Source organism: Coregonus lavaretus (assembly GCF_964263955.1).
Source record: "Coregonus lavaretus genome assembly, chromosome: 29".
NCBI lineage: Eukaryota > Metazoa > Chordata > Actinopteri > Salmoniformes > Salmonidae > Coregonus > Coregonus lavaretus.
The window spans coordinates 7243181-7263601 of NC_140016.1; the positions used below are offsets into that span (position 1 = coordinate 7243181).

At 45.8% G+C, this 20421-nt stretch overlaps 1 protein-coding gene across 1 annotated transcript in view; it reads right to left on the reverse strand.

Annotated features, from left to right (window-relative positions):
- ebf1a (EBF transcription factor 1a) overlaps nt 1–20421 on the reverse strand; it is a gene marked incomplete at its 3' end in the record, with an annotated part of 78367 nt that overhangs the window by 39697 nt on the left and 18249 nt on the right. The window contains exons 7-9 of the mRNA XM_084146981.1: nt 4243–4324; nt 3939–4080; nt 1766–1896 (exon numbers count right to left, since the gene is read on the reverse strand). Of these exons, the coding sequence (XP_084003107.1) occupies nt 1766–1896; nt 3939–4080; nt 4243–4324 (355 nt within the window). The remainder of the gene's footprint in view (nt 1–1765; nt 1897–3938; nt 4081–4242; nt 4325–20421) is intronic.

The window sequence follows — 20421 nt, forward strand, 5'->3', positions numbered from 1 at the left end:
AAAAACATCCCCACAGCATGGTGCTGCCACCACCATGCTTCACTGTAGGGATGGTGCCAGGTTTCCTACAGACATGACGATTGGCATTCAATGCTGGTCTGGCTCCCGAGTGGCACAGTGGTCTAAGGCACTGCATCTCAGTGCTTAAAGCGTCACTACAGACCCCCTGGTTCGATTCCAGGCTGTATCACAACCGGATGTGATTGGGAGTCCCATAGGGCGGTGCACAATTGGCCCAGCGTCGTCCGGGTTTGGCCGGCGTAGGCCGTCATTGTAAATAAGAATTTGTTCTTAACTGACTTACTTAGTTAAATAAAGGTTAAAAAAACAAAACAAAAAAACATTCAGGCCTAAGAGTTCAATCTTGGTTTCATCAGACCAGAGAATCCTGTTTCTCATGGTCTGAGAGTCCTTTAGGTGCCTTTTGGCAAACTCCAAGCAGGCTGTCATGTACCTTTTACTGAGGAGTGGCTTCCATCTGGCCACTCTACCATAAAGGCCTGATTGGTGGAGTGCTGCAGAGATTGTGTTGTAGAGAATTATCAAACAAACAAAGTACTTTCAGAGTTGTTGTAGAATTAAGATAGACTTTATTACAATCAATATAGCCGAGATGCTCTGCAGACCCCCTCGGCTATATTGATTGTAATAAAGTCTATCTTAATTCTACAAAAACTCTGAAAATACTTTGTGTTTGACTGAGGACAACGACAATTTTCTACAACAATGGTTGTCCTTCTGGAAGGTTCTCCTATCTCCACAGAGGAACTCTGGAGCTCTGTCAGAGTGACCATCGGGTTCTTGTTCACCTCCCTGACCAAGGCCCTTCTCCCCTGATTGCTCAGTTTGGCCGGGCGGCCAGCTCTAGGAAGAGTCTTGGTGGTTCCAAACTTCTTCCATTTAAGAATAATGGAGGCCACTGTGTTCTTGGGGATCTTCAATGCTGCAGATATTTTTTGGTACACTTCCACAGATCTGTGCCTCGACACAATCCTGTCTCGGAGCTCTAAGGACAGTTCCTTCGAACTCATGGCTTGGTTTTTGCTCTAACATGCACTGTCAACTGTGGGACTATAGACTGGTGTGTGCCTTTCTAAATCATGTCCAATCAATTTAATTTACCACAGGTGGTCTCCAATCAAGTTGTAGAAACATCTCAAGGATGATACATGGAAACAGGATGCACCTGAGCTCAATTTCGAGTCTCATAGCAAAGGGTCTGAATACTTATGTAAATAAGGTATTTCTGTTTTACATTTTTTATAAATTTTCACAAATTATGAAAAACATGTTTTATTATGGGGTATTGTGTGTAGATTGATGAGGAAAATTCATTATTTAATCAATTTTAGAATAACGCTGTAACGTAACAAAATGTGGAAAAAGGGAAGGTGTCTGAATACTTTCCAAATTCACTGTATCAAAGTGAAACACATAGACTTATTAAGAGCCATATAAAATGTTCAGTTGACATGGAAGGCAGTATGTGGTTTGTAAATGCACAATTTTTTTTAGCTCAGAGGGCTAACACAGTCTTGAGCCCCATGGACTCACTGATTTCAAAAATATATATCTGTTGGTTACACACACACACACACACACACACACACACACACACACACACACACACACACACACACACAGACACACACACACACACATACACAAACACAGTCACACACACACACAGACACACACACACAAACACACACACAGATACACACAAACACACACACACACACACACTGATTAATGTGTTACTGACCTCGCTCCAGACCAGCATGGTACCAAATATGACCTGGAGTCCATCAAATAAGTTTTCTCCTATGATAATGACTGTGGCCCCACCTGTAGTCCAGCCCTCACTGGGGCTGATCGCCTTAATACAGGGGGTGGCTGTGGAGGGAGGGGGGATGGGGGGAGGGGAGAGAGAGAGACATCAGAAATGTAGCTTTAACTCCTACACTACAATTTCTCCATTCTGATTGATTCTATGAAGAGAAAAACTAAATTCTCCAATTCATAACTAGGCCTGCTGTGAGGCGTAATACTGGCCCCTGGACCTTACAGGCTTTAGATTACTGGATCAGATTGGAGAAAAGAACAGCAGTGGAATTACAAATAAATAATAAATAAAGGCTTAATCTCCTCTACTTTACAGATCCTCAGCTTGTCAGACATGATGTCATTCTCCAAAGCAGGGTAATCCACTTTACTACAAAATGACTTCTGCTCTTTCCCTGTCTCTCTCCTGCCTCTCTCTCCTCTCTTTCTTCACCCTCCTCTCTCTCCCTCATCCTTCCCTCTCCTCTCTCTCTTCACCCTCCCCTCTCTCCCCTCCCTCTTCTCTCTCCCCTCCCTCCTCTCTCTCCCCTCCCTCCTCTAACTCTCTCCCTCTTCATCTCACCTCCTCTTCATCCTGCGAGTCTTTTCATAGACACTGATGGTGTGTGTGTCAACCAGATGGTGAAACATGAATCCATGATTCACATTTGGGGTCTTCCTCTCTGCCATCTGTTGTGTTCGTTGCTCATTGCTCATCTAGTACTGCCTGTCACAAGCCCTGATACCTCAATACATATCATTGTGCGCTGATTTCCTAGTACTGCCTCAAACAGACCCTGATACTTCACAAAACACATAGAGGTCCTCCTCTCCTCTCCTCTCCTCTCCTCTCCTCTCCTCTCCTCTCCTCTCCTCTCCTCTCCTCTCCTCTCCTCTCCTCTCCTCTCCTCTCCTCTCCTCTCCTCTCCTCTCCTCTCCTCTCCTCTCCTCTCCCCTCCATGCACCCTTCTATCCTTCATCTCTACTCTCACACCTATCCTCCCCCACGCTCCCCACTCTCTTCCCTGTAATTTTCTGTTCTCCCCCTGCTCTATTCCTTCTTTCCTCCTCCCTCCTTCTCCATATGGGCCCTGGTCAAAAATACTACACTATATAGGGAACAGGATGCCATTTGGGACATTTGGGACACAAAATAGTCATCACAGCGACTTAAACCTTAACGCTGAATCTTAATGTAATCTAGTGTGCGCTATCACCCAAATCCACTCGTAGTTTGATCATGATGGTCCCTGGGGTTGAGGTCGTTCCACACAGGAAAAATATGTTCCTGTTATTTACCGTCAGGGAAAAGTTAATGAGAATCTAACTGGATTACTTTGAGTTGGAGGAATCTGAGCAGGCTCTAAATCATTACAAAGTATTAGGGGTCTGGGTCTGTGTGTGTGTGTGTGTCTGTGTGTGCGAGCGAGTGTGCTTGTGTGTGTTAACCTGGGAAAAGCTTTGGGGGGAGAGAGAGGGAGAGAGGCAGAGAGAGAGAGCGATAGAGGCTGGAGGATAAACCCAGCCAGGTCTCATAGGAAATAAGCTCAGCGTTGTCTTTAAGCTTCCTGGGGCCTCATAAGCACCATAGTCCTGCTACGACACATGGTCCTCATAAAACACTATGGCAGTTCTAACAAGAGCCGGCCACTGGGAGAATACAGGATTCACTGCTGCTCTCATCCTCTCCTCCTCTCTCTGTTCTCTCACTGAGAGTTAAGAATCTCAGAGGGAAAAAGGAGGGAGAGGAGAGGGGGTGAGAGAGAGGGAGAGAGAGAGGAGAGAGAGAGAGAGAGAGAGAGAGAGAGAGAGAGAGAGAGAGAGAGAGAGAGAGAAGCTGTTCTAATTAAAGAAAGAGAGACTGTTAATGACGAGAGAGAGAGAGAGAGAGAGAGAGAGAGTGTGAGTGAGTGAGTAGTGAGAGAGAGAGAGACAGAGACAGAGACAGAGAGAGAGAGAGAGAGAGAGAGAGAGAGAGAGAGAGAGAGAGAGAGAGAGAGAGAGAGAAAAGAGAGAGAGAAAAGAGAGAGAGTAATTCGTTACAGTAATGCAGTCATCATCCTTAGCGGTTAATAAACTGTACCAGAGATGAGAAAGAAAGTGTGTGTGTTTACCATGCTCCAGGTACGAGGGTGTTCCTTCTGAGGGGTCTAGTCTCCTGGCCCGGCGACCGTGTTTAGAGTTGTTGTGGACAAATATGTTGTCAGAGACAGTGAGGACATGACCGTCCACACTCACCGTGGTAGACACCACCACCTGGGACAGACAGGGACAAGAGACACAGAAGACAGAGGAAAAGGGGGCAGGGGGACAGACAAGGACATGTGAGACAGGACCTGAAAGCTTCCATCAAACAGCATTACTGTTGTGTCTAATGAAATTATGTTAAATGTGGTTTTACGGTTCTCTCTCTCCCACCTGAAAGCGTCTCATGTCTCGTGGGTTCCCTGCGTTCTTCAGACAGTTCTGGTTGCATTTCAGGAAGAACTTGAGGAAAAACCTGGAAAGATAGGAGACCAGAAAACAGTCTAAGACTCCGTGCTTTTGGCTCCTGACTGAAGAGAGCTGCGTTTAATCAGATAGCAATGAGAGCAGCAGCGCACTCGCATGTGTGTGTGTGTGTGTGTGTGTGTGTGTGTGTGTACCACCCAGGGTGTTGTGATGCGTCTGGTGCAGTTCTGCAGTGGTTTGAGGGAAGCAGCATGCCTACTTCAACCCTCCCGACCTATAAGCATTCTTCCAGTCTTATCGAAAGTAGCTGAAAGATGGGTGGCTGATCATCTGACTGATCACCTCAATCAGGGTGACCATTCTGCTATTTTCTGGAGTGCATTAAATCTAAACTGGATATAGGTGGTGAAGTCAGCGCCGTCTTTTTGGATCTTAAAAAGGCCTTTGATACTGTGAATCATGAGGTCCTCCTATCCAAACTATCCTTAATGTGTCCATTGAAGCCAATAGTTGGATGTATTCCTATCTGACAAACAGAAGCCAAAGGGTTCGTTTGGGGGACACTCAGTCGGACTCTCTTTACTATAACATTGTGGTCCCACAAGGGTCTGTCACGATCGTCGGGTACAGAGGACCAAGGCGCAGCGTGAAAAGTTAACATATTTATTAAATAATGATGATGATAACACGAACAAAAACAACAAACGATAACGTGACGTCCTCGGTCTAACACAAACCACACAGGAACAAGATCCCACAACCACTGTGGGAAAACAGGCTGTCTAAATATGGTTCCCAATCAGAGACAACCAGCAACAGCTGACACTCGTTGCCTCTGATTGAGAACCATTCTGGCCAACATAGAAATACAACAACTAGAAACGAAAAACAAATGAAAACTCACACCCTGGCTCAACATACTAGAGTCCCCAGAGCCAGGGCGTGACAGGGTCAATATTAGGCCCCCTTCTGTTTACCATCTATATAAATGATCTCCCACCTGTTTGCCCACAAGTTAACATGCAGATGTATGCAGACGATACAGTCCTGCATGTCCACTCAAAAAACAGACAACAAGTTACCAAGTTAACTGAAGCTAAGGTGCACATTTCTAAAATGGATGACTGATTCTTGTTTGAATTTAAATATCGACAAGACTGTTTGTATGTACTTCTCTAAAAAATTCATTGATTCTTCCCAACGAGCTGTTCTTGTTAATGAAAGTTGTGTCTAACTTCAGGTATCTCGGCGTCATTTTGGACTCCAAGTTGTGAAGAAGGTGGTAAACACGGTCAAGTTTGGATTATCCAACTTTAGGTTTATAAGACCTTACCTTCCTCTGGAGGCCACCAAACTATACATGCATGCTGTGATCTTCTCACGTCTGAGATATTGCCTCACATGCTGGTCACAAGCAGGAGCTACTATTCTGAAACCAATTGAATCACTCTACAAACAAACACTTAAGAGTTTAGATTTTTTTTTAAACAGTTACCACCATTGTCACATCATTCACAAACATAATTTATTCAGTCTGGATAGCTTTAAGCAGTATGTAGATGCAAGCCTTGATGGTCTTGCCCCACCAGTCTCAACGTCATCAGTGAAGAGGCGACTCTGGGATGCTGACCTTCTAGGCAGAGTTGCAAAGAAACAGCTATATCTCAGACTGGCCAATAAAAATAAAAGATTAAGATGGGCAAAAGAACACAGACACTGGACTTGTTTGCAACTCTGCCTAGAAGGTCAGCATCCCAGAGTCGCCTCTTCACTGTTGACGTTGAGACTGGTGTTTTGCGGGTACTATTTAATGAATCTACCAGTTGAGGAACTGTTAGGCATCTGTTTCTCAAACTAGACACTCTAATGTATTTGTCCTCTTGCTCAGTTGTGCACCGGGGCCTCCCACTCCTCTTTCTATTCTGGTTAGAGCCAGTTTGCGCTGTTCTGTGAAGGGAGTAGTACACAGTGTTGTACGAGATCTTCAGTTTCTTGGCAATTTCTCGCATGGAATAGCCTTCATTTCTCCGAACAAGAATAGACTGATGAGTTTCAGAAGGAAGTTCGTTGTTTCTGGCCATTTTGAGCCTGTAATCGAACCCACAATTGCTGATGCTCCAGATACTCAACTAGTCTCAAGAAGGCCAGTTTTATTGTTTCTTTAATCAGCACAACAGTTTTCACCTTTGCTAACATAATTGCAAAAGGGTTTTCTAATGATCAATTAGCCTTTTAAAATGATAAACTTGGATTAACAAACACAATGTGCCATTGGAACACAAGACTGATGGTTGCTGATAATGGGCCTCTGTACACCTATGTAGATATTCCATAAAAAAATCAGCCGTTTCCAGCTACAATAGCCATTTACAACATTAACAATGTCTACACTGTATTTCTGATCAATTTGATGTTATTTTAATAGACAAAAAAATTGCTTTTCTTTCGAAAACAAGGACATTTCTAAGTGACCCCAAACTTTTGAACGGTAATGTATATATGCTTACAGCTTGCTGCCGCTGGCTAGCCCTTGTGGTAAACCAGGAAGCAGCTCTGTGTATAAGCCTTCCCTTGCCAGTACACAGCCTCTTCTCGTGACACGTTAACTGGGCGTCCCCGTGGCCCCAGGCTCACTCGGCAGGGGATCTCGGAGCTGTAGTGGTCCCCAGAGGTGCGGTGCACAGGCCCACGTTAAGTGGACACGTCCTGGCGACGTGCAACAGGTGGTCCTTTGACAGACTGGAGCTCCGGCAGCCTCCTGTAGCTGTGGGGAGGTGTTGGGTGTCTTGGATTTTTTTCCTTGTCACCGGAGCCCATTCCAACAGCGAAGAAGTGACGTTGGGACAAGCACATCCCCCATGTCCCTCTAAATAATTTCAGTGCGCAGGTATCCACTACTGCTCTTCAGCGAGTTCCACCTAGATTTCCTGCACCAAGAAAGTCTACTGGCGACAGGGTGCTTGGTAATGGGGGCAGGACTGAATGATGAGGAAGCTCCTAGCCAGGCCCCTGCACGGTAACAGCACAGGGCTATTGGTCATCAGCAGCTGGGATTTGAGTGGCAGCTGCTCCCGACAGACCGCTGTACATCTGAGCAGGCCGTTTTAGGAACCACACTGCTCATCCCAGTTGGGGAAAGGCCTAGAAAAGGTGTCCTAAACATTGCCCGCTTTAACTCTCCTAGATAGGCTACCGCACCTATCAGGACATCCCGTTTCAGCGGTATCAACATGTAGCATAAGGACTCTCTTGGACTCAAGCCATGGCACCGAAAGGCCCAAATGAAGGACTGCACTCATCGCAGCAGAGCTGAAGTGATATAACATCGACATTGCTGTTCTCAGTGAGACCAGACTCCTGGGTGAAGGGTCGCTCAGGGAGGAAAGGGAGGGCTACACCTTCTGGAAGGGATACCCCCCAGAAGGGCAACATCTGCATGGTGTGGGCATTGCCGTGAAGAACTGCCAAATCTCAAAGAAACACCAACTGGCATTAGCGAAAGACTAATGTCACTCCGCATTCCCCTTGTTGAAAAGCAGCATGCCACTCTTCAGTGCTTATGCACCAACTATACCATCAGAAAAAATATGCAAAAGACTGCTTTTACGAGATGCTGGACGAGGCCCTCCACAGAGTACCCCAAAATGACAAAATCTTGTTATTGAGTGACTTCAACGCAAGAGTGGGGAGATACTGTGAGATATGGAGTGGAGTCTTAGGACAGCACTGCGTTGGTCATGCCAATGCAAATGGATTGAGATTACTAAGCCTTTGTGCTGAACATGAACTCACCATCACCAACACCATGTTCCAAATGAAAAACAAATTCAAAACCTCCTGGATGCACCCGCGATCAAAGCACTGGCACCTCATAACTACATGATTGTCATCAGGCGCTCTGATATCAGGGATGTCCTCATTACGCGAGATATGACATGTTGTTATGATGCCCTGAAGACAACCCATGGCCCAGCAAGTTGCTCTCTCTGTCCCCTCAGAAGTGCAGATTGGTCCACTCCCTTAAACGACCAAACTAAGATAGTCCAGAGGTGGGGTGAACACTTTGAAGCCCTCTTAAACCAGCCGAACCCAGTTGACTAGTCAGTCCTGGAGGAGCTCCCAACCCTACAGAGCCTTGATCTCCCACCCACCTTTTCTGAGGTCTGAGCCGCCATCAGGTCACTGAAGAACAACAAAACACATTTCCCCTGTGAGACCAGTCACACACCGGCCGGGCAGCAGCCGGACAGCAGCCTGACAGCAGCCTGACAGCAGCAGGACAGCAGCAGGACAGCAGCCTGACAGCAGCAGGACAGCAGCCTGACAGCAGCAGGACAGCAGCAGGACAGCAGCCTGACAGCAGCCTGACAGCAACAGGACAGCAGCCGGACAGCAGCCTGACAGCAGCCGGACAGCAGCAGGACAGCAGCCGGACAGCAGCCTGACAGCAGCCTGACAGCAGCAGGACAGCAGCCGGACAGCAGCCTGACAGCAGCAGGACAGCAGCCGGACAGCAGCCTGACAGCAGCCTGACAGCAGCAGGACAGCAGCCGGACAGCAGCCTGACAGCAGCCGGACAGCAGCCTGACAGCAGCCTGACAGCAGCCGGACAGCAGCCTGACATCAGCTGGACAGCAGCCTGACAGCAGCAGGACAGCAGCCGGACAGCAGCAGGACAGCAGCCTGACAGCAGCCGGACAGCAGCCTGACAGCAGCCTGACAGCAGCTGGACAGCAGCCTGACAGCAGCAGGACAGCAGCCTGACAGCAGCAGGACAGCAGCAGGACAGCAGCCTGACAGCAGCCTGACAGCAGCAGGACAGCAGCCGGACAGCAGCCTGACAGCAGCCTGACAGCAGCAGGACAGCACCCGGACAGCAGCAGGACAGCAGCAGGACAGCAGCCGGACAGCAGCCTGACAGCAGCCTGACAGCAGCCTGACAGCAGCCGGACAGCAGCAGGACAGCAGCCGGACAGCAGCCTGACAGCAGCAGGACAGCAGCCGGACAGCAGCCTGACAGCAGCCTGACAGCAGCCGGACAGCAGCCTGACAGCAGCAGGACAGCAGCCGGACAGCAGCCTGACAGCAGCCTGACAGCAGCAGGACAGCAGCCGGACAGCAGCCTGACAGCAGCCTGACAGCAGCAGGACAGCAGCCGGACAGCAGCCTGACAGCAGCCTGACAGCAGCCTGACAGCAGCAGGACAGCAGCCGGACAGCAGCCTGACAGCAGCCTGACAGCAGCCTGACAGCAGCCTGACAGCAGCCTGACAGCAGCCGGACAGCAGCCTGACAGCAGCAGGACAGCAGCCGGACAGCAGCAGGACAGCAGCCTGACAGCAGCCGGACAGCAGCCTGACAGCAGCCTGACAGCAGCTGGACAGCAGCCTGACAGCAGCCGGACCTCTAAGCTTCTGCTTTCACCTGTCTGATCTGATTCACATATTCATCACCACTCTCCCTGTACTCAACAAATATAACTGTGTTGATAACTCTGCATTTATGATTCTGTGGCCCTGACTCTGTTCATTATTATATGTTGTCCCAAATGGCACATTATTCCCTTTATAGTGTACTATAATTGACCAGGGCCCATATTCACTTGTTCCAGGCAGTTTAGAGCTGCTAGTCTGCTACCATTAGACAACAAAGCTGCACATATTAAACACACAGAAAATTACAAGGCCTACACATTTTTCCTTTTTGGTTTCATGAAATAAAAACATCTATCTCTCTCTCTCTCTATCTCTCGTAATTACCCAGAGCAACACAAATTACTGTGGAAGTGAATTTCTGTAAAATGGCTGCATGGCCTCTTCGAGCCTGACGGTGGAATACACGAGCACGCGCACGCACACACACTCCGAGCCCGGCGGCTGAAAATAGGTGTACATAATTACAAACACAGACGGCATATCTATCTAATTGAATGATAACACGCTTTCATCAAATTATGAGGGGGATTGTTTGTCACTTTAGTACAATTAAACACACAATCATCCTCCCACTAAGTTAAAAAATAAACCAATAAAAAGCAGCAAAGCAATAATAACGCAACTTTTAAGTAATCCCTGTAGCGACCAAAATATTATTACAACCACAACTACTTCAGCTAAAAAGAAAACTTCACACCACCTTACAGAGTGAATTTCCAACAGTACGGAAGCTTCAAAGGGTCAATCCTCCGATCCACTGATCATGTCAGAACTGTGAGTTTGAGTGTCTGATGAGAACATCTAAACGCACTTTATCATTCTCTTTTGTGTCTCTTTTGTCTTAATCATACTTTCTAAACTTTACCTCTTCAACACTTATTTTCTCTCTCCTCTATTCTCATACTGTCTCTCTCCTCTATTCTACTGTCTCTCTCCTCTATTCTACTGTCTCTCTCCTCTTATCTACTGTCTCTCTCCTCTATTCTCCTACTGTCTCTCTCCTCTATTCTACTGTCTCTCTCCTCTATTCTACTGTCTCTCTCCTCTATTCTCCTACTGTATCTCTCCTCTATTCTCCTACTGTCTCTCTCCTCTATTCTCCCACTGTCTCTCTCCTCTATTCTCCTTGTGTCTCTCTCCTCTATTCTACTGTCTCTCTCCTCTATTCTACTGTCTCTCTCCTCTATTCTACTGTCTCTCTCCTCTATTCTCCTACTGTCTCTCTCCTCTATTCTCATACTGTCTCTCTCCTCTATTCTACTGTCTCTCTCCTCTATTCTCCTTGTGTCTCTCTCCTCTATTCTACTGTCTCTCTCCTCTATTCTACTGTCTCTCTCCTCTATTCTACTGTCTCTCTCCTCTATTCTCCTACTGTCTCTCTCCTCTATTCTACTGTCTCTCTCCTCTATTCTACTGTCTCTCTCCTCTATTCTCCTACTGTCCCTCTCCTCTATTCTACTGTCTCTCTCCTCTATTCTACTGTCTCTCTCCTCTATTCTCCTTGTGTCTCTCTCCTCTATTCTCCTTGTGTCTCTCTCCTCTATTCTCCTACTGTCTCTCTCCTCTATTCTACTGTCTCTCTCCACTATTCTACTGTCTCTCTCCTCTATTCTACTGTCTCTCTCCTCTATTCTACTGTCTCTCTCCTCTATTCTCCTACTGTATCTCTCCTCTATTCTCCTACTGTCTCTCTCCTCTATTCTCCCACTGTCTCTCTCCTCTATTCTCCTACTGTCTCTCTCCTCTATTCTACTGTCTCTCTCCTCTATTCTCATACTGTCTCTCTCCTCTATTCTACTGTCTCTCTCCTCTATTCTACTGTCTCTCTCCTCTATTCTACTGTCTCTCTCCTCTATTCTCCTTGTGTCTCTCTCCTCTATTCTCCTTGTGTCTCTCTCCTCTATTCTCCTTGTGTCTCTCTCCTCTATTCTCCTACTGTCTCTCTCCTCTATTCTACTGTCTCTCTCCACTATTCTACTGTCTCTCTCCTCTATTCTACTGTCTCTCTCCTCTATTCTACTGTCTCTCTCCTCTATTCTACTGTCTCTCTCCTCTATTCTACTGTCTCTCTCCTCTATTCTACTGTCTCTCTCCTCTATTCTCCTTGTGTCTCTCTCCTCTATTCTCCTTGTGTCTCTCTCCTCTATTCTCCTACTGTCTCTCTCCTCTATTCTACTGTCTCTCTCCTCTATTCTACTGTCTCTCTCCTCTATTCTACTGTCTCTCTCCTCTATTCTACTGTCTCTCTCCTCTATTCTCCTACTGTCTCTCTCCTCTTATCTACTGTCTCTCTCCTCTATTCTACTGTCTCTCTCCTCTATTCTCCTACTGTCTCTCTCCTCTTATCTACTGTCTCTCTCCTCTATTCTACTGTCTCTCTCCTCTATTCTACTGTCTCTCTCCTCTATTCTACTGTCTCTCTCCTCTATTCTACTGTCTCTCTCCTCTATTCTCCTACTGTCTCTCTCCTCTATTCTCCTACTGTCTCTCTCCTCTATTCTACTGTCTCTCTCCTCTATTCTCCTACTGTCTCTCTCCTCTTATCTACTGTCTCTCTCCTCTATTCTACTGTCTCTCCTCTATTCTCCTACTGTCTCTCTCCTCTTATCTACTGTCCCTCTTCTCTATTCTACTGTCTCTCTCCTCTATTCTACTGTCTCTCTCCTCTATTCTCATACTGTCTCTCTCTCTCTATTCCCCTCCTGTCTTTCCCCTTCTAGGCCTTCTCCTTCTGACCTTCTTGGCAGAGTTGCAAAGAAAAAACCATATCTCAGACTGGCCAATAAAGATAAAAGATTAAGATGGGCAGTCTGAGATATGGCTTTTTCTTTGCAACTCTGCCTAGTAGGTCAGCATCCCGGAGTCGCCTCTTCACTGTTGACGTTGAGATTGCTGTTTTGCGAGTACTATTTAATGAAGCTGCCAGTTGAGGACCTGTTAGGCATCTGTTTCTCAAACTAGACACTCTAATGTATTTGTCCTCTTGCTCAGTTGTGCACTGGGGCCTCCCACTCCTCTTTCTACTCTGGTTAGAGTCAGTTTGCGCTGTTCTGTGAAGGGAGTAGTACACATCGTTGTATGAGATCGTTGTATGAGAGTTTCTTGGCAATTTCTCGCATGGAATAGCCTTCATTTCTCAGAACAAGAATAGACTGACGAGTTTCAGAAGAAAGTTATTTGCTTCTGGCCATTTTGATCCTGTAATCGAACCCACAATTGCTGATGCTCCAGATGCTCAACTAGTCTCAAGAAGGCCAGTTTTATTGCTTATTTAATCAGCACAACAGTTTTCACCTGTGCTAACATAATTGCAAATGGGTTTTCTAATGATCAATAAGCCTTTTAAAATGATAAACTTGGATTACTAATCACAATGTGCCACTGGAACACAGGACTGATGGTTGCTGATAATGGGCCTCTGTAGCCGTTTCCAGTTACAATAGCCATTTACAACATTAACAATATCTACACTGTATTTCTGATCAATGTGATGTTTTTTTAATTGACAAAAAATTGCTTTTCTTTCGACAACAAGGACATTTCTAAGTGACCCCAAACTTTTGAATGGTAGTTTATGTTGAAGAGGGTGGGGCTCAAGCTGCATCCCTGTCTCACCCCACGGCCCTTTGGAAATAAATGTGTGTCTTTTTTTTGGCCAATTTTAACTGCACCCTTGTTGTTTGTGTACATGGATTTTATTATGTCGTATGTTTTCCCCCAACACCACTTTCCATCAATTTGTATAGCAGACCCTAATCCCCAAATTGAGTCAAAAGCTTTTTTGAAATCAACAAAGCATGAGAAGACTTTGCCTTTGTCATCTAGGAGTCTGACTGGCTTGTTTCCGTGGTGACCCCTCAACCTGTCATACGCACACACACGCATTTGTAAGCCACTTGTTCCATCAGGCGGATGCTGTTAGAGTAGTCTGTAATGTTGCTCCCATCATGTCTATCTAGTGTCATGATTTATTCAACCACAGCATCTCACTGCACTGAAACATTCATCCTCTGTTCGCTCCCTGCATCATCTCTCCCTCAGTATGTGTGTGTTTGTGTCTGTGTGTCTAGTGGTTTTGCCTCATCATTAAATATTTCTCAGTACAAATGGACCCATGTGTGAGTCATGGGTCAGGGGGACTGCTCTGTTCTCCTACCCGCCCAGGGAGAGTCCTGCCTGGGGAAAAGGAGTCCCTGTCTCCCCCTGGGCTGTAGGTCCCAAAGACTAGCCCATTCAGTTTCCTACATTTAATCATTCAAAATTCAATTCAGACATTTTCATCTTTCTGAAACGTCTTAAATGTCCTGAGTAACCATTCCTTCTGGGATTTCATTGTAGTGGGATTGCTTAAGAGGACAGTCTATGAACTCACTTAACTACTTTACTGGGGTAAAGGAAGGCCAATGAGCTTGTCAGTAGTGTTGTGTTGTGTCAGTAGTGTTGTGTCAGTAGTGTTGTGTCAGTAGTATTGTGTCAGTAGTGTTGTGTCAGTAGTGTTGTGCCAGTAGTGTTCTGTCAGTAGTGTTGGGTCAGTAGTGTTGGGTCAGTAGTGTTGTGTCAGTAGTGTTGTCAGTAGTGTTGGGTCAGTAGTGTTGTGTCAGTAGTGTTGTGTCAGTAGTGTTGTGTCAGTAGCGTTGTGTCAGTAGTGTTGGGTCAGTAGTGTTGTGTCAGTAGTGTTGTGTCAGTAGTGTTGGGTCAGTAGTGTTGTGTCAGTAGTGTTGTGTCAGTAGCGTTGGGTCAGTAGCGTTGGGTCAGTAGTGTTGGGTCAGTAGTGTTGGGTCAGTAGTGTTGGGTCAGTAGTGTTGGGTCAGTAGTGTTGGGTCAGTAGTGTTGGGTCAGTAGTGTTGTGTCAGTAGTGTTGGGTCAGTAGTGTTGGGTCAGTAGTGTTGTGTCAGTAGTGTTGTGTCAGTAGCGTTGTGTCAGTAGCATTGTGTCAGTAATGTTGGGTCAGTAGTGTTGTGTCAGTAGTGTTGTGTCAGTAGTGTTGTGTCAGTAGTGTTGAGTCAGTAATGTTGTGTCAGTAGTGTTGGGTCAGTAGCATTGTGTCAGTAATGTTGGGTCAGTAGTGTTGTGTCAGTAGTGTTGTGTCAGTAGTGTTGTGTCAGTAGTGTTGTGTCAGTAGTGTTGGGTCAGTAGTGTTGTGCCTCTACGTCTCCCTGTTTATTAAACACATGAATAACTTCCTTCTAGACTCTGTCCTCTCCTGCCCAGACACATATGGTCCACCAATCACAAAATAAGGAACCATGCATACATTAGCATACCTAATGAACGACCTTCTCTATTTAATATGCAGATTCCCAGAGACATTAGTGAATGCCGTCTGTTCTAAATGAATACATTTGAATGGCAATTAGAGTAATCCTTTATAATTAATGAAAACTGTCAATTTTGGTTCAGGAGTAATTTGATTAACGTTATGATGGGACACTTAGTAAGTTCATTAGCATGGTGGACTGGAGGGATACACTCACACACACACGCGTATTCACGCACACAGCCACACAGCCACACAGACACTCGCTCATTCACGCACACGTTCCCATGCATGCACGAACGGATGTACACATGGATGTACCCACCCACACATACACACACACACTAAAAGGAAATCTCTCCCACCCTACCTTGACCTTGCTAACTACCTTCCTGTAAAACAGCCAGAGAGCACATTAGAACTAATGATTAGCGCGTGATTACTGTACACTACCAACAACAACCTGTGAATCATTTGGTATCTGACAAATAGCGAGAAATAATATTGTTCCAGTTGTAAGAAAAAAAGCTTTTATTTCAGTCCATTAGCAAATAATGTGATCCATCACCTCCTGTCCTCATCCCCAATATTTCTCTCTCTCTCTCTCTCTCTCTCTCTCTCTCTCTCTCTCTCTCTCTCTCTCTCTCTCTCTCTCTCTCTCTCTCTCTCTCTCTCTCTCTCTCTCTCTCTCTCTCTCTCTCTCTCTCTCTCTCTCTCTCTCTCTCTCTCTCTCTCTCTCTCTCTCTCTCTCTCTCTCTCTCTCCTCTTCTGTCCCCCTCCTCTCTTTCTGTGTCAGGTTAGTGGGTCCATTCTTACTGGAACACCTCATAAAGTCAGACCCCCGTGGAGCGACTGGTTCTGGATTCTGGTCTCTAAGAGAGAGTGGCTTTCTCTCTCGCTGGAAAACACTCACACACACCCATAAACACACAATAGTAATGCCATGGGATTCTGTATTTGTGGGAAGCTTGACATAAATATGTCAACAACATTCAGGTACACAAACACACACACACACACTGACGCCAGTAAGCACACACACACACACACAGGTCAGTAAGTCCTTAGGTCTAATCTGACACACAGCTAAGACACCTGGTTAATGTTAACAGAGCAGTTCTAGTCAATTACTCTCCCATATAACACACTAGGTGATCAGAACCAGACATCACACATCAGCTACAATAGGAGTCCATTCCTGTATGTTTTTCTGATGACTGTGGGAGAGGGAGAGAAGGAGAGAGGGGGAGATCTGAAAGGGAGGGGAGCTGGAGGAGGGGAGAAGGGGGAGAGGGAGGAGGGGGGAGATGGAGAGAGAATAGAATAGAGAAAAGGTAGAGTAGAGGTGAAGACAGGGGGAGGAGGTGTAGAGGGGTGAGGTCTGACTGGACAGAGGAGGAGAAGGGGGAGGAGAGGTGAAGACGGTTATCCAAGCAGAGAAATGTAAATGGCCACACACACACAAAGAGCTCTGTGTGTGTGTGTACGTGCGGGTGTTTGTGTGTGCGTGTGGGTGTGTGTGTTTGCGTGTGCATGCGCGCGTGTACCCATTTCGAGGTTACATTTCCCATCCTTCCTTTCAAGGGTTCTTTAAACACTCCCACACACCCATACATTAAATATACATCTCCATCTCACATACTCTTTCACACACACTCTCACACACACTGTCACTAACACACTCTCACACAAACACACTGTCACACACACACTGTCACACACACACTGTCACACACACACACAGTGTTACACACACACTGTCACACACACACTGTCACACACACACCCTCACACATACTCTGTCACACACACACCCACACACACACACTGTCTCACACACACACACACACACCCTCACACACACACTGTCACACACACACCCTCACACACACACTGTCACACACACACACACACACACACACACACACACACACACACACACACACACACACACACTTTGTCAAACACACACCCTCACACACACACTGGCTCACACACACACACACACACACACACTGGCTCACACACACACACACACACACACACACACACACACACACACACACACACACACACACACACACACACACACACACACACACACACACACACACACACACACACACACACACACACCCTCACACACACACTGTCACCCCCCCCCACACACACACACACACACACACTGTCACACACACACCCTCACACACACTCTGTCATACAACACTGTCACACACACACCCTCACACACACACAGTCACACACACACACCCTCACACACACACTCTCCAGGAACACCAATTTACACAGCAACTCTTTATTTAGTTAACACACACATGCCTGAAGGGTTTGTGTCTCCTTACTCTGCATTAAAGCTGACAAACTACTGTACAGAAAAGCCATCAGTATGACCACTTTCCCTATGACATGATAAGCCATCAGTATGACCACTTTCCCTATGACATGATAAGCCATCAGTATGACCACTTTCCCTATGACATGATAAGCCATCAGTATGACCACTTTCCCTATGACATGATAAGCCATCAGTATGACCACTTTCCCTATGACATGATAAGCCATCAGTATGACCACTTTCCCTATGACATGATAAGCCATCAGTATGACCACTTTCCCTATGACATGATAAGCCATCAGTATGACCACTTTCCCTATGACATGATAAGCCATCAGTATGACCACTTTCCCTATGACATGATAAGCCATCAGTATGACCACTTTCCCTATGACATGATAAGCCATCAGTATGACCACTTTCCCTATGACATGATAAGCCATCAGTATGACCACTTTCCCTATGACATGATAAGCCATCAGTATGACCACTTTCCCTATGACATGATAAGTCATCAGTATGACCACTTTCCCTATGACATGATAAGCCATCAGTATGACCACTTTCCCTATGACATGATAAGCCATCAGTATGACCACTTTCCCTATGACATGATAAGCCATCAGTATGACCACTTTCCCTATGACATGATAAGCCATCAGTATGACCACTTTCCCTATGACATGATAAGCCATCAGTATGACCTCTTTCCCTATGACATGATAAGTCATCAGTTTGACCTATAGTAATCCTCCAAGGATTGATATGGAAAGGATAGGAGCTTTCATGGACCTATTTCTAAAAACAGAGGAAGAGAGAACCCATCACTCTCCCATGTCTTACCCTTTCTTACCCGTGTCTTAGAGAGAACCCATCACTCTCCCATGTCTTACCGTTACCCGTGTCTTAGAGAGAACCCATCACTCTCCCATGTCTTACCGTTACCCGTGTCTTAGAGAGAACCCATCACTCTCCCATGTCTTACCGTTACCCGTGTCTTAGAGAGAACCCATCACTCTCCCATGTCTTACCGTTACCCGTGTCTTAGAGAGAACCCATCACTCTCCCATGTCTTACCGTTACCCGTGTCTTAGAGAGAACCCATCACTCTCCCATGTCTTACCATTACCCGTGTCTTAGAGAGAACCCATCACTCTCCCATGTCTTACCATTACCCGTGTCTTAGAGAGAACCCATCACTTGTTTCTTGCTCTGTGATGTTGAACTAAAAAAACACCATGCGACAGAGACAGCATTCTGTTTCAGCAAGAAGACTACTGACCACCAGTCTAGGACAGAACTAAAGAGAGAGGGAGGGTTAGGGTTATGGTAGAAAGGAGGAGAGAGAAGGAGAAGGTAGAAAGAGAGAGAGGGAGGAGAGGGGGAGAAGAAGGAGAAGATGTACAGTTGAAGTCGGAAGTTTACATACACTTTGGTTGGAGTCATTAAAACTCATTTTTCAACCACTCCACAAATGTATTGTTAACAAACTATAGTTTTGGCAAGTCGGTTAGGACATCTACTTTGTGCATGTAATTTTTCCAACAATTGTATACAGACAGATTATTTCACTTATAATTCACTGTATCACAATTCTAGCTGGTCAGAAGTTTACATACATTAAGTTGACTGTGCCTTTAAACAGCTTGGGAAATTCCAGAAAATTATGTCATGGCTTTAGAAGCTTCTGATAGGCTAATTTACATCATTTGAGTCAATTGGAGGTGTACCTGTGGATGTATTTCAAGGACTACCTTCAAACTCAGTGACTCTCTGCTTGACATCATGGGAAAATCAAAAGAAATCAGCCAAGACCTCAGAAAAACAATTGTAGACCTCCACAAGTCTGGTTCATCATTGGGAGCAATTTCCAAACGCCTGAAGGTACCACGTTCATCTGTACAAACAATAGTACGAAAGTATAAACACCATGGGACCACGTAGCCATCATACCGCTCAGGAAGGAGACACGTTCTGTCTCCTAGAGATGAACGTGCTTTGGTTTGAAAAGTGCAAATCAATCCCAGAACAACAGCAAAGGACCTTGTGAAGATGCTGGAGGAAACAGGTACAAAAGTATCTATATCCACAGTAAAACGAGTCCTATATCGACATAACCTGAAAGGCCGCTCAGCAAGGAAGAAGCCACTGCTCCAAAACCGCCATAAAAAAGCCAGACTACGGTTTGCAACTGCACATGAGGACAAAGATCGTACTTTTTGGAGAAATGTCCTCTGGTCGGATGAAACAGAAATAGAACTGTTTGGCCATAATGACCATCGTTATGTTTGGAGGAAAAAGGGGGTCGCTTGCAAGCCGAAGAACACCATCCCAACCGTGAAGCAGGGGGGTGGCAGCATCATGCTGTGGGGGTGCTTTGCTGCAGGAGGGACTGGTCCACAAAATAGATGGCATCATGAGGAAGGAAAATTATGTGGATGTATTGAAGCAACATCTCAAGACATTAGTCAGGAAGTTAAAGCTTGGTCGCAAATGTGTCTTCCAAATGGACAATGACCCCAAGCATACTTCCAAAGTTGTGGCAAAATGGCTTAAGGACAACAAAGTCAAGGTACTGGAGTGGCCATCACAAAGCCCTGACCTCAATCCTATAGAAAATGTGTGGGCAGAACTGAAAAAGCGTGTGCGAGCAAGGAGGCCTACAAACCTGACTCAGTTACACCTGCTCTGTCAGGAGGAATGAGCCAAATTTCACCCAACTTATTGTGGGAAGCTTGTGGAAGGCTACCCGAAACTTTTGACCCAAGTTAAACAATTTAAAAGCAATGCTACCAAATACTAATTGAGTGTATGTATACTTCTGACCCACTGGGAATGTGATGAAAGAAATAAAAGCTGAAATAAATCATTCTCTCTACTATTATTCTGACATTTCACATTCTTAAAATAAAGTGGTGATCCTAGCTGACCTAAAACAGGTAATTTTTACTAGGATTAAATGTCAGGAATTGTGAAAAACTGAGTTTAAATGTATTTGGCTAAGGTGTATGTAAACTTCCGACTTAAACTGTATATACTAATTTGTGATGAAGAGGAGCAGAACAGAACATCTAACTATCTCAGGTTGGCCTGGTTTCT